Source organism: Apodemus sylvaticus, chromosome 1, assembly GCF_947179515.1.
Source record: "Apodemus sylvaticus chromosome 1, mApoSyl1.1, whole genome shotgun sequence".
Classification (NCBI taxonomy): domain Eukaryota; kingdom Metazoa; phylum Chordata; class Mammalia; order Rodentia; family Muridae; genus Apodemus; species Apodemus sylvaticus.
The window spans coordinates 102,596,601-102,612,891 of NC_067472.1; the positions used below are offsets into that span (position 1 = coordinate 102,596,601).

Consider the following 16,291-nt stretch of genomic DNA (forward strand, 5'->3'; position numbering starts at 1 on the left):
GGATGTTTCCTATAGAAGGATCAAAAATAATTTCTACATTTGGAATTTCTTCTTTGTTAAAGGGACAGGTAATACCTTTTATTCTGGATAAATTATTGTACCTTGAAATGTAAAGCAGATAGATTTTTATCACATTATTTTTTGTCACATAAACAATCAGCTATGACTACAGAATTATGCTACCTTTGAAAAGTCACCACTCAGATTAAAAAGTCGCTGACATCTGTGATGAGTTCTGGAGACTTTTCATTCTAATGGGATGCCCTGAATGCTTTGTTCTCCTCGACCACACAGACAACTTTTATGTTATATTTATGTATTAATGTTGCTTTCTCATTGCTATATGGATTTCTGTTTTATAATATGATTGATGTATAGATGCAAATGAGGAAGACATGTAAGTACAAAAACACAGCTTTACATGAATGGAAATTCTACTGTTTTCCATTGAAAAGAATGTGATACTTATTGAAAACTGAAGACTGTAAGGCTAGTGGTGTAACGGAATAACATTTTCAGTAAGGAAAGCATTCTATGAGGGACTGGATAGAGGATTTGTTTTTCTTCCTTTCTTTTCTTTCTTTAAAAAAATAAATATTATTATTAATAGTGTCAGGGATTGATGGATGTTCATGGGAAGGTTCTTAAGTTGGGATGGTTATTGGTTGACCATTCCCTCATTCTCTGCTCCATCCCCCACCCCTGCATTTATTGAAGAAAGGACAGATTTTGGGTGTAAAGTTTTGTGAATCATTTGGTTTCCCACTGGGATTCCTGCCTGGCTACAGAATTTTCTTCTATCTAGGCTAACTTGTCTGGCCTAAGTGGGAAAGGATATTCCTAACCTCACAGAGATTCAATGTACCAGGATGAGGGGATATCACCCATCTCCAACTTGCTCAGAGGAGAAGGGGATGGGGGATGAGGGAAGGACTGTGGAACTGGGAGGGGGCAGTAAACAGGATGTAAAGTGAGTATGTTAAATAAATAAATAAATAAATAAATAAATAAATAAATAAATAGATCAATTTTAGCCACAATACTTAAAAGAAATTCCAAATGACCATGTATTCATACCTATGATATAGAAATGGTAGTATGTGAGATCATCTTTCAATAGTAGTGGCTAATTGATTATGTATGCAATTACTCACTTCTACCTGAGAACCATTGGCCAGAAAAATATATATTAGGAGATAAACAAGACAAGGTGTCATCCATGGTACTTTACTGACTTTTATTTTTGACCTTGCTAGGCAACTTTTTGCAATAAGTGAATTAGAACATTATTTTAGTTACTGAAACTTCTTTTCATTTACCTGTGAGTTAAGGTGATGCATAGATATTCTCCTCTATCAAACCTTCAGTTCACAGATCTTCCTTTGACTCATGTGTTTCTGTATTGCCTGGTTTTCATGTTCATACTCATGCTATAATATAATGATTCTACTTTTCTAATTTTAAGCATTATTATTAGAACATAATTTTGAAAGTTGTGTCAGTCTCATATGAATTATTTTTAATCTCATACTTAGAAACACAACTGATGCCACTTCTAAAATATTTACTATTATTGATAGTATTGCATTATGGGATGTTTATGACAATAAAAATTAACAGTATGCAGAAGAATCACATTTATAATATGCATTACAGACTTGGTGTCAATATCAAATTGGAAGGATATAATACATTTTACATTCATTTTTTATTTGAAATTTTAAATTCAAATTGTGTGCTTACTTCTACTATGTGACTTTCAGAGAGCTTTGAAATGAGTGTTCTTTTTTGATTATAGAAATCACTGGATACTCAAATCAACACAGCTTTGTGACTGTCAAGCAATGAAATTTCTAAACAATGTCATATAGAGATTAGAACCAGACTATAAAGAAAAGAGAAATTCTTGCAAAGTTACTTAATTGTATATTATTGTGTTTCTAAACCTACCAGTGATTGACAATAAGGCAGTTGTTTTTCTGAGAACATCGCATGTATGAACTCATAAATTTGTTCTACTTTCTTCTTAAGTAGAGTCATGGCAACTTTATAAGTTTAAAAAGGTAGTAAGAGATACACCTGAATTCTATATCATACTAACATCAAGACCTTTATTGTAATTTACACTGTTAAATTACTCCTGTAGTTTATTTAATAATTAATATTATTTAATTACATTGGTGTAAATAGAAATGATTGGTATTTTGTTAGGCAATATTAAAACATGTTTCACTATTAATTTGATGACAAGTGATGTTTAAAGTGCAATTTTAAAAAATTACATGTAGCTCCTTCAAATTAATTTTTTCCTTTTGAAAGTAGACCATCACAAATGATATTCTGAACACTTACCTGAGAAGAAAAAATGAACTAACCATGCTCTCTCAATCTTATTCATCTCTATTATTATATTTAATTGTTATAATTAACTGTTGCTTATAAGATCGATATATTCCACATAGTTATCACAAAACCAAGTGGGATCAGTTGTTCCAAGAAATAGAAGAAATAAAAGAAATAGAAGAAGCTCATGTATGTGACTGGATGCTCTGAGTAGGACCCAGGAGTCTTCTATTTGACCCATATATACTTACCTGATCACACAATGAGAGTGATCACACCTCAGGACCAGTTCTGCATCAGGGTAAACATCCACTAGCTTGAGTAAGTTGCAGTTTCTCCCTTAGTTTACTATGTGTTATTATTGAATCCCATTTTGGGTCACTTGCAGGTGCCTCAGGTTTCATGAAATCAAGAAAAATCAGAACAAAAAATTGGCATTTGGAGATTTGAGGTCAGAGACAACTTTTAAATCTTTAGACTCAAGCCTTACTTACAGGAGACTACAGAGAGCAGAGTGAGCAGGAAAACTTCCTCCTCTGTCTCTGCAGCCTCCCTCTCAGCAGCACCTTAAAATCATTTGAATTTCAATATGTAATTTTAAATAAACATGAAATGAAAATATAGAGACTAAGGCATTTTTAATAAAAGCAGGGTTCTAGTTTGACTTCTGTTGCTCTGATAAGATATCTTGAGGGGTGTGGGGACAAAAAAACAAACAACACCTTAGGGGAGATGGCATTAATATCACTTTTCAAGTCCACGTTGCAATCCATTAGTGTGAGGAAGTCAAGAAATACGTTTAAACAACTAATCCCATCACATCCACACTTAAGAGCAGACAGAGAACAGATGCATGCATACCTTCTGCTTGCTTCTGTGACCTTAGCCAGGTTTCTCCACTTTATATAGTTCATGGCCCCTTTTCAGGGAATGTAGCAATGAGCAGTGGGCTGGGCCTTCTCACATCAGTTACCTTAATTAGGATAATGAACTGCACACACACCCATAGCCAGTCTGAGTCAGATAACATCTATTCTATCTTCTATCAAGTTGACAGTTAATCCTTAGCATAACAAAGGTCAACCTTGCTAATTTTGTTAGATGTAAAACTTGGAATAATATAAATTTATTTTTATTACATTATATTTGTATATGCATGTTAAATATGTATTGCACTATATGTATACATAATGATTCAGAGATTTCATTTTATAATAATTTAAACTACAAATGAATGTAGGTAGCTCATTCAAAGTAGTAAGAACATACAAAAATATGTCAAAATTTTGGCTGTCCCAATATACATATTCTCAGATGAAGGTAGGGAAAGTAATATTCTTAAGTTCTGGTTTCACTGACTATAAAGCTCATAATATACACAAAATCTTTTGTACATTGTTACTCAGCCTTGTTCTTCATTATCCTACCTTTCCCTATAAAATGGTCCATCAGTACAGTGCTGAGAGGCTGTAAAGTGTTCCCAAGAGCCAAAATTTTGTCATGTGCTTGATTAAAAAAAATTAACTTAATTAGACACGCTTCATACTTAACGAGTTCCAGTGCTCTCTGATATGAGTTACAAGTTAAAGCATCAGCACATGTCCCCAAAGAAAGAGAGGTTTCCCTATGTGCACATGATGTGTCTCTAGAAATCTTTGTATCTATTGAGAATGTATGATGAATGTGTGGACAAGAATTTCTCCGAAAATTTACAAGGCGACCCTACAAGACAGAATGGGGTGACTTGTTAGTGCCCTGTGATTAAATTACCACTTTAAAGAGAAAAATCCTCCAATTGGTCAGGCTTAAGTTACCAAACAAAACTTAAAGTGTTATTTGTTGGATCATTTCTTCCAACTTGATGATTATGGAGAGAGGATCCCAGAGATTTAAAAATAAATAAAATAAAATAAAATAAAATAATATAAAATAAAATAAAATAAAATAAAATAGGCTAGTACCATTGTTTTTGTTCTTCTACTAGAACTTGATTGTAAAGGTCTAAACTCCACCCCACAGTTACCTGGCAACAGCCAGGTAGTCCTGACTGACTACAAAGGGGGCTTCTTGACTTCTCCTCTCTCTCTTGCTCTCTTGTCTCTCTCTCTTCTCTCTCTCTCTCTCTCTCTCTCTCTCTCTCTCTCTCTCTCTCTCTCTCTCTCTCTCTCTTGTCTCTCTCTCTTGCCTCTCTCTCTCTCTCTCTCTCTCTCTCTCTCTCTCTCTCTCACCTCTCTCTCTTGCCTCTTTCTCTCCCTATTCTCTTCCCCCTTCTCTCCACGAGGTCATGACTGGCCTTTACTTCTCTACTCTCTCCATTTTCTGCCTTTCTCTGCCTCTACTATCCTCTTAACTCCCCTCCCCATGCCCTGAATAAACTCTCTTCTATACTATACCATCGTGTGGCTAGTCCCTCTGGGGAAAGGGATGTCTTGGCATGGGACCTCTGAGACATCCTCTTCCCCCATATCTCACCACACCCCCACAGAACATACCTTATAACTCTCTATCTTTTTATAAGCATATCAGATACTACATATTTTGGTCATAGGATGTGGAAAAAATCAAGCAGGTACTGACTTAACAACTTCTTCTATTTTGGCTGGCTTACACAGCTCCAGAAGGTGACATAGAGGCCTCTTGGGGGATCATGAGTATTTTTTACCCAGCTATGATCCTTGCTAACTACAATTTTGACCAGCTTGGCAATGTACATCCATTGGTGCTGTGGTGACACAAATGTGGTGTATAACCAATAGCTTTGTGGTTTATACACTCCCACTCTACAAGTAGAAATTCATATTTGCAAACCTGACCAAGAACCCATAGCAGTGGCGTTCATTTATCTTAGAGGAGAACCTGTTACTGCTATCTTACTGAATAAAAATAGTGTCAAACTTCTTTCTAAATATTATCATTATATATAATTATTATGGCTCTCATCTATCAGTTTAGAAGCTTTCTATTGCAGCCCAAGAGGCACAATGGACTGTGGGCCTAGTAAAAACTAAATGCTACTTTTCTGCTAAAGGAATACAATGATAAAATGATTCATAATAATATTCTGATACAACCATAAATCAGTTCCTCACTCAGTTATAATCAGAGAGACTTCTTTCAGTAAAGAAGTGGGAACTAACACGCAAAGCCAACTGGACAATATGTGCAGAGTAAAAGACTTTGGATCATTCAGTACTAAATGGGATGTTTTCCTTATTTTTATTAGATATTTGCTTTATTTACATTTCAAGCATTAACCCCTTTCCATGTTACCCCACTGAAAACCCCCTATCCCATCCCTGATCCCCCTGCTCACACTCCTAATTTCCTGACTTGTATTCCCCTATTCTGGGCCTTCACAAGACCAATGGTCTCATCAAACCCTTCCCTTCAGGGCTCAGGAAGCTATGAGGAAGAGAAGCAGAAGATTTATAAGAATCAGAAATGGTGACTGCCATCAAGGAAATGGTGTCTTCCAGGCACAACAGGACTGATGCACATATGAACTCCCTGAAATGTGGCCTGTACAAGTTCAAGCCAGACAGGCTCCCAGCACTGTGAAGGGGAAGTGGGCGTGAGCTTCCATCCCTAACTAAGCAGCTACCTCCTCTTGGTATCTGCTAGCAATTAAGCAGTTGGCTTATTTTTTCCAATGGATTCTCACTGAATATTAACCACACTTGAGGGTAGGCTCTAGACTTTCAGAAGATGAACATCAAAATCAGTAGCATATTTTTCCTAGATAAATTTACTCATATTGGTTTGCTTGGGCAGAAAACTTTGTCGGCTATACAACCAATAGATGTTTGTGGCCAGAGGATACAAAGTGTTTTGAATGGAAACAGAAAAAAAAAATTATTATAGATGTAGTGAAAGCCATCATTTTGAAACAGATATGATTCCAAGGAAAACACTTTATCAAAATATTCTTTATTTAAAAGCAAACAAACAAAACAAACAAACAAACAAAAAAAAGAACACCATCCAATGTAAAGAGAACAGAAGCCAGACTGGGGAGAACAGGAGTGGTAATGAGGTAAGGTTTCACAGATCTGTGATTCACCATTTGGAACACATACAAATTTTCTTTTATGTATCACAGTCTTCTTGAGCAAATTGCCTTTTCTCTCAAGAATGTACTTCAGCGTAGTTATTGAGAATATTTAAATGATAACTACTCTGTCATCTCTTCTCTTTAAAGTATTGCTATTCATTAACACTTTAAGTAAGTTAAGTAATTAAATAACTAACTACATTACTTAGATATATGGAATAATTCTCTTATACCAATTATCACATCCCTTTTGAAGCCATTACCGTACACTTCAGAACTGTATTATTTCTTTGAAGTCATTTGTTGCAACCCAAGTTGTTATTAATCTGTGGGTAAGTAACTTTGTTGTCTAGCAGCTGTTGAAACTTGTGTTTGTCCTTGGTATTCAATTTGTACCAGTGACTACAACAGGTAACAGAGTGAGTGATCTTGATTAATGAAATATGAATCGGACAAAAATTGTAATCTGTTAAACATGAAAAGAGTCTCCTAGGAAACTTTAGGCTAAACTTACTAAAGAATATTTAGTGTTAAAATTTACTTTATGGATGAGACATACTTTACACTAAATTAATGTCAATATGATTCTTCATGGGTGATGCTTCTGAGTTATGCAAATACAATATACCTTTCATGTAGAGCATAAAGCCACAAAGTCTATGCTCCTAATCAGTTTTGAATGTGAGTAAGTAGACGACCTTCTGGGTAAGCTCCTAAAGCACTTACAACCCACAGATATTTCTTTTATTCTTTATCCCTTCTTCTGTTTTGTCTTTCTTTTTAGTTTTAGCCTCTCTTGTTCTACAAAAAATGAAAAGAAAAAGAAAAGAAAGAAGAGCTATTCTTTTATAGCCCAATGTGGACAGGAAATCACTATGAAATCAAGATAAGCCATGATATTACAATCTATCTTAGTCAGTCTCCACAGTCACAGTCTTAGAGACATGAGTGATCAAGTCTGGCTTCATAGTTAACTTCTAATCTATTTCTTGGTAGTCATGCGAGAGAGACAACTGCTTGAGGTTTTATTCATAAATCCAGATATATCATTGCCTCCATATTTTTAATGTAGAGAGCTCAAATTCTTTTTCATTCCTGACTCGATAAGAGGTATTACCATTTTTCTTTAATTGAAAATTTTTCATGCAGCATATTCTGATTACAATTTTCTCTTATCCATACCCTCTAGAAGCCTCCCCATTACCTTCTCATCTGAATCCACATATTTTTCTGACTCTCCTTAGAAAACAGGTAGGTGTCTAAATAATCATAATAAAATAAGATAAACTAAAAGCAAATGAATTGGGATAGAACAAAACAAACAGAAGAAAAAGAACCAAAGACTAAGCGCAAAAAACGCATTCAGATGTAAAGGCGCATGTTTGCACACATGAGTAGATAAAAACACAAAATTGGAAGCCATAAGATATGTACAAAAGACCTCGAAAACTAAGTAATAATAGCTACAAAAATAATATTAATATATATAATATATAATATAATATTAAGAAATGAAAAGTAAAATAGAAAATGAATAAATAAATAAATTCTCTGACTAAACATTATGAGATAAAAAACCTCCAAAGATGTCATTGCCTTTGTCTTGTGCTAGTCATCCAATGATGGGAATCCTGCTCTTTAAAGTAAGTTGGTTTTGGACCCTTTCCTACCAGGCTGCCTCACTCAGTCTTGATGTGAGGATTTGTACCTAATCTTATCTTAACTAGTTATGCCATGTTCAGGTGATATCCATGATACCATGTTCAGTCTGATATCCCAGAGAAGTGGATCTGTGGGAGAAGAGAGATGGGGGGGGTGTGTATGAGAAATGGAAGGAGGGGAAACTGCTGTTAGAATGTATTATTGTATGACAGAAGAATAAATAAAAAAGAAATGTAAAAATAAAAATAAAAATATATATCTGATACTTTAAAAGTTAATAGTTTGTATTCCCACTAAGACTCTTTTGGAGAAAACTAATTTTCATTTGCAAGTGGTTATTATTTAGAGATAGTTACTGGGTTTGGTATGGGTGTTTGTGTCCACTTGCATCAATACTGGAATTCCATCTGTTTCAGAGCCATGCAGGTCCTGTGCACACTACCACAGTGTCTGTGAGTTTATATGTGTGTTGGTCCTGCCATGTTTGGAAGTCCTATTTCTTGTTTCCATCCCATCCAGCTCTTACAGTCTTTCTACCCCTTCTTCCTCAAAGTTTCATGAGCCCTGAGGTAAGGAATTTGATGGAGAAATCTGATTTAGGACTTAGTGTTCCAAGGTCTCTCAACTCTCCTAGCATGTCTGGCTGTTAGTCTCTATATTTGTATCCATCTACTGCAAAAGGAAGTGTTTCTAATGATGTCTGAGCCAGGGACTAATCTATGAATATAGTAGGATTCCTGTAAGTGTCACTTACTACTACATTGCTTTAGCAGAACAGTAGTATCTTGTTTTCCTCTGTGGCCCTGCTCAATTCAGTATCAAATTCTTAGTGATACAAGAAGCATCAATGAATGGATTCAATCTTGAGAACTGAGCCTCAAATCCGATCACATGATGGTTGCTTACACCCACAAATTTTATGGGAGTAAAATTTATACTATTATATATTTGTACTAGCACATCTTGGAAACACATCATCATTGTAGATCAAAGAGTTTGTAGCTGGGTTGGTGCTTACCCTTCTCCTTTTGTAGAATGCAGAGTACCTTCCAGTGCCATGAACACTACCATAAGGTAAAGGCTCTATGTAGTCACCAGATCAACATCTCCGTATTCAATGATTTGTGCAAATGTTGTCTTCAGCAATAAGTGCTCGCCATCAGTTTGTGGGGAACAACCAATTAAAATGATTTAAAGTAATTTCCAATACTGTTATACTGCTGTTTGAAATATAGTGTTCAACTGGGGCCACTTACCTAATATTAAAAGTTTGAATATATTGAGATACACACACACACACACACACACACACACATATATATATGTATATATATATATATATATATATATATATATATATATATATAAATCAGATAACATGTAGATAATAGACACTGAAAATGAATAATTAGAGCACTTCCACATCAGTGAAAACTAGCAATATACAGGATGAATATCAATATATCCCTACAGTCAAGTCTCCATCCCATCCCCACAATCAGAAGTTATCATTTCTTTCCCTATTAGAGCATTCATTTATCTTTTTTTGAACTCACATACTCAAGATAAAGATCCAGATTCTAAAGGGGAGCAAAGTTAGAAAATTTCTGTTTGCATTTTTCTAAATTCCATTTGCTCAGTGGAGCAGTATTTGGTACTTCAACAACAACCCACAAACAAGTCTTTAGAAGTGCAAATTAAAAACAAAAGGGGCCAGAACAGTATTAATTTTTCCTCATTAAATATTTTTCATTAAATTATTAATAGACAGTACTAACCTGTAATCTGATGTAGGGCCAAACACACAAGGTTAAAACTGTCTTGTTTCCATCAGGTGAACTGTTTAAACTTATACATTTTTAACCTTACTTTTTCCTAATAGAGAGCTTAAATTTATTCTAAGTTCTTTGGCCTGCAATCCTCAAAGGTGATTGATTGTCTACATACTCATAATGTTCATGTCAGCAACAATGTCAAATTCAGTTTATCATACCACAATACATTATCAATTTTCTGAATTCCAACATTACAAAATTATGTGGTTTACCATGATGTCAAGATTATAATTCCAGTTTTAATATTGCCCCCCCCAAAAATCTCAACACAGAAATTTTATTGCATTGAGCCATACAATTGAGCTTGTTCATTGATTTTTCTGTGAGTGAAATAAGATAAAAATCTAGGAGATGCATACTATTATTGTTATTGTTATTTCTCCACCAACTAGTAATATAAAAACCATGTCCACATTTCATCACTAGCCTCAATTTTGAAAGTTCCCTGCAGAGGGCCATTGACCATCCAGCGGAAAGCATATAACATCAGGGGATATATGATGACGCTGCAGACCTGAGTATCCAATGCTTCCAGCTTGGAGGCTTGCCCATCAAAGATAGGAATGTGGGACACTCATCCTTCGGGATAAACGACTCTCATGATCCATAAACCAAGAGCAACATGAAGGGACATTGCAGCTCAGTACTCTGAAGGTCAAGGCTTTACCTCAGTATGCCACAAATATTTCCTTCCTCCCTTCACTCAACTTGCTATCATGTTGATTTTAAGAGAACAGGTGTGTCTGGTTTCTATTGGTAGAGTACAGTTAACCAAAATTTTAATGATTTAAATGAATACTGATTTAGCATTTCTTGTTCTGTTGTTTAAAAATGGCTATATGTTTCAAGGAGAGAACACATCCTCTTGTTTTCCATCCTTCTATAGTCTGCCCATAGTCTTGACTCAAGAGTTGCAAGAAAAGGTGTAAGAGTTGCTTCGGGGGTGTGACTCAACCTATTATGACACGACTGCAGCCATCGTTTGTCATTGCATCTCCTCTCAATCTTATCTTTCTTTTTTCCACTTTTAATGATCTTCATGATTATATCAGGTCTTCTAGATAATCAGAAGATTTTTCTTACCTTGAAGTTAACTGATTGACAACCATCATACTGTCTCTGATCTTAATCCTCTTTGCAACAAATTTTAATGTGTTTAATTACTCAACCACTCCCAAGTGAGCTTCCTACTTTCTTACTTCCACCTCAGAATATTCATTTTTGAAATTCTACTTTCAAAGTGCTTAGTCAGGATGATTTGATAGTTCAACAGGGAATCAGAAGGGCAAAGAAAAATCATACTTTCAACATTACTCACAGCTTTTAAAATGTTAACAATATGATAAGAAAGTGCATGAAATATTAGATACCTTTCAGTGTTTTAAAGATATGCAGTTAGAATCCTTAAAAGATGTCGATGTGTAAGTGTATGAGTATGTGTGTGAAAAACAGAAAATTATAATCATGAGTAATTACAAAAATTTTAGTGTCTGAAAACATTTATATTGAGAAGAGAAAAAATAATAAAGACAAAACAAAATTTTTAAAGATGAAAGCTAAAATTCATGAACTTAAGAATTAGAATTTTATTTTTCAATATTGACAGGAATGTACTGAAGGTTAGGTTGAAACAACATATGAATAAGCCATAAAAATCTCTTATAATGGTAAATAAATAGAATTTCTTACAATAAAAATTTACTGAATACTGAACATGAATATATACATACACATACATACATACACAAGTGTGTGTATGTGTGTGTGTGTGTGTGTATGTGTGAATGTGTTTGTGTGGTGTAGTGTGTAAGACAGGGTCTGAGGTCAGTCAGTGATAGCTATATAAAGAAGGAATACCCAATATAAATTTGTCCTCTGACATCTACATGTATGCCTTGATTCCCCCACACACACAAAACCAGTAATTATAAATAAAGTATATACAATTAGTCAAATATGCATGTGTATATAATCAACATATTGGTAAATGTTACAGCATCAAAAATAAATGTCACATACAAAATGGAAAATGGTTTTAAAGAACTGAATTTGAATTTGTATAAATAAATTTCCTTGACATTATTTAATGGGAAAATAAAAACAAATACGAAAGCAATAGAATAGGATGATCAAAATTCTATAAACTTCTATTTTATTATTCACATACAAAGGCAAATTAGGCTAATATGAACATAAAGACAAAAAAATAGCAAGCCCGACGGAAACTTCAGCTACAGTGAAATGATTTGGAATATGTGGTATAGTCTATGGAAACTTGTGATTCCAAACAAAGAAGATAATTATGATACTTTTGTAAAAATAAACTGTTAAAAACATGTCTCAAGAAATAAAAGTCTTCAGTTATCATTTTTTCTTCTATCTAATATTATAATTCCAGATTATAACATGAGATAAACAGGAACACAAGAAAAAATTTTATAAATAGGTTCGTTTTATTTCACAGAGAATAGTTACAAACTGGTTTTTAACACAAAATGAAAAATGAAGTTTGAAACTTTTAATAATAACCAACAAAACAAGAGTTATAAATTTTATAATTTGCAAGACTTAGTCAAGAAGGCAGTTTAACTAAAGACAGAGAAATTAAATAATTCAAGATTTACGATAAAATGAAATTATTGGAAAATATAAAGTTTTTTAAAAATACTGATTCAAAAACAAAGATTAACAATGCATTATGTTCCTAAATACTCCACAAATTCATAAAAAGACATCTTGGATGTTAAATAAAAAGAGTATTTTAAAACCAAAATGTATATTAGAAAGGCAAAACTAGCTACAGTGCCAGACAACTGCAAACATGTTAAATAGGTGTGAATAGTTTTTATGGCTGGGTTCCATTAGGTTATGGAGTTAATATAGGATAGTCAATGATGCAGTACTGGTTACTCTGTGGAAAATGTTCTTGAAAATTGGTGTTTGCTTTGTCAATCACTCCACTAAGTCTCATATACTTGTCAGACTATTCATGGTTAAACTACTAATTTGGCAATGTTGTTCTAAACTCAGGACTGTGGCTTTTGAGGAGCATACAGGATCATAATGTTTATAGAGCCAAATAGTTTGAGTATATTTAGCTCTTGGTTTATCTTCCAAAATTAGAATGTTTCAAGATATATAACAGACACAATACTAATGCAAATCAAAGAAATGAATGCTAACATGCATGAGTGGAAGAAGAAGGAAAGAAAACCAGAATCTTTTGTGATGGCATATAAGAAATTTCCACATGATCTTCTCCCAGAGTAGCCTTTCCAGTCTAATCTAACAGTCCTTCAACTTTGAAATATGATGAAGTGTCTAAATAACTGTTTTATTAATCTACAGTCTGAGACAAATCAACTAGTCTTGCAAACTGGTAGACCACAGGGCAGGATAGGAACTATACACTAAGACAAGAACACGAGTCTTCCTAGGTGAATCAAAGAATATGACACTCTCTTACCTTTTAGTGAATACATGGAGAACACGTTCTCTTATCTGCTTTGTCCTCACACCGTAAATGATGGGATTGAGGGAGGGAGGAATGACCAAATAGAGATTTGCAACAAGAATATGAATGTAGTGTGGAATGTTGTGTCCAAATCGGTGAGTGAGGAAAGAGAAGACTGATGGGATGTAGAAAACAAAGAGAACAGCAACATGGGAACCACACGTGCTGAGGGCTTTTAACCGTGCATCCTGAGATGGGAGACGGAACACAGCGCGAAGAATGTACCCATATGAGATGCCAATCAGTAACAAATTCAGAAGAAAGAGAGAGACCACAAAAAGGCCATACACAGCATTTATATGGATGTTTCCACAGGACAATTTTGCAATGCCCATGTGCTCACAATAGGAATGTGCTATTACATGGGCTTGACAAAAGGGTAAGCGGTAAATGAGATAGATCATTGGGCATATAAACAAGGCTGGACGAATCACCACACATATACTGATGCCTATTAGGACGCGAGATGTCAAGATGGTTGTGTAGTGAAGTGGAGCACAAATGGCTACATAACGGTCAAAAGCCATGGCCATGAGAACCTCAGCCTCCATGCCAGTGAAGGCATGGATTAAAAACATCTGAGCCACACAGCCACCAAAATTTATTTCATGGGCATCAAACCAGAATATGCCAAGCATACGGGGCACGGAGGTTGTAGAAAGAGCCAAGTCAACTGAAGAAAGGATAGCTAGAAAGTAGAACATGGGTTCTCGGAGAGAGCGCTCTGTCTTGATAACTACCAGGATTGTGGTATTTCCCATTAGGGCCACAAGATAAATACAGCAGAAAGGCAGAGAGATCCAAGCATGGACTTCCTCCAGACCTGGAATCCCAATGAGGAAAAATGTGGCTGGGTGAGAGGCACTCCTGTTGTTGTGGATTGCCATTCTGCACTGGTCAGAAGAGGTGAAGTTCTTCTTTCTGTGGGGAAAAATGAAACACACACACACACACACACACACACACAAACACACACACATACACACAAGAGAATGAGAAGACAGACAGGGGATAAAGATAGACAAGTAACAGAGAGAGAGACAGACACACACACACACCCACAGAGAAAGAGAGAGAGAGAGAGAGAGAGAGAGAGAGAGAGAGAGAGAGAGAGACAGAGACAGAGACAGAGAGAGACAGAGACAGAGACAGAGACAGAGACAGAAACAGAGACAGATAGAACACAAAATGATGAGACAGTGGGGAATGAAGTGGCTAGTGTAGTGTGTTAAATACATGTATAGAGTTGAACTCACTCTTACCATGAAGCACAGCTTGTTGCAACAGATTGTATGCTCACTCATTTGCTTAGCCATTTGACCAGTTCTGACCACCTTCATATTTTAATTTTTCATTTACCTCTTAGCATAGGTACTGCAGGAAATTCAAGGCAGATGTATAATAACCAGAACTCTCTTCTTCCTTTGGAAAAAAAATACAAAATGTGATTTGATTCTGGGAATACACTTTGTTGTAGGATTCAGTATAGGAAAAGGGGAATACACTATAAGGGAGGTCCAAATATAGTAAGACATTCATAGTGAAAATGAATTATGAATTCAGACTTATAGGAAAGTTCAAATTCAGAATATAAATTCTGACTTGTGGAAGGTATAGAGCATTATAGAGACACATGTATGAAAATTGCTCTCACCATGTACTTCCCATATGTGTCTCCAAGTACTGTCTTAGTAACTCACCAGAAATTAGCAGAGATCCACTGGTTCTTCTGAAGAACCTTGAAAAACACAGTAGTTAAACTCCTGTCTCAGCAGTACACAAAAGACACACTTATATTGTCTTTCAAGTACTGTAAAGACTTTTCTAAAAATACATCACAGTTTACCCTCAGATTTAGACTCAGCTCTGGGGCTGAATCCCCAGAGACTGCTTATGTAGTCCTAGATTCTGCTCTGGAAGCAGAAGCACAAGAACTAAACCCAACCTGAGAATTATTAAAGCTCATTTTCTTATCTGTATCATAACTAGAATTCCTTGCCATAAAATGCTAATGATGAAAATAACACCAGCTATGAAGCTAAAATGATAACCAATATATATAAAACTCAGAGTGTGTGTGTGTGTGTGTGTGTGTGTGTGTGTGTGTGTGTGTGTGTGTGTGTGCATGTGCCAGGGCATATATTTACAGAAACATGGCTATGAAGTTGAAAATTTACCAAATAATATTATAAACATTACTATTTTACTCCAGAAGAATACAAAAGTTCCAGGGACTTGGATATCTCATTGACTTCAGATGACTGCAGTAGAAATTCCATGGCATTGTGCTCCATAAAAATACAGTCTCTGCATTGGCTTTTGTTATTTGACATCTCATACACACTGATTATCCCTAGCCCTCCATATCCACGCACCCTCCACAACTTGTAAGATCTAGACTAGTTCTCATATCCATTGCTGGGGACTAGTGGAGGGAGGGGAAACTGAGATCAGGATGCATTGTATGAGAAAAGAATAAGTACTAATTAAAGAAAAAAATAACTAATGCTAAACTGTGATATCAAAATATAAAGTCAGTTCAAGGAAGTTTAAGAAATGAACAGCCAGTCATCACACTTTGGACTGGTTAAAATATTATTTCACCAAGAAATACAATCAAACACAAACAAAAAAGAAATGAAAAGCCAAAACAAATTTAAAAAAATAATAAGGCAAATTTTTAGAAAAGCAAAGCATATGTCCACAAAAATACCACTGAGTTCATTGTATATAAATACAATTTCTTTTGTATGCTAGAGTAAAACTGACATAGTAGGAAGGTGTTTTCTGAAGTCTCCTGAGGTAACTGGTAGAAACACCAAACTGAAGCAATGACTGTTCCAGAGTTTAAACCTACCTAACCACAATGGCTATTTCAAGGAGAAA

The 16,291-nt window shown here is 35.1% G+C and overlaps 1 protein-coding gene across 1 annotated transcript; it reads right to left on the bottom strand.

The window, feature by feature from the left end:
- Positions 1-13,353: 13,353 nt before the first annotated feature.
- On the bottom strand, positions 13,354-14,292 carry LOC127681018 (olfactory receptor 52J3). Its single transcript, XM_052176895.1, has one exon. It carries the CDS (start codon positions 14,290-14,292, stop codon positions 13,354-13,356), a length of 939 nt encoding a protein of 312 aa, XP_052032855.1.
- Between the last annotated feature and the right edge of the window lie 1,999 nt (positions 14,293-16,291).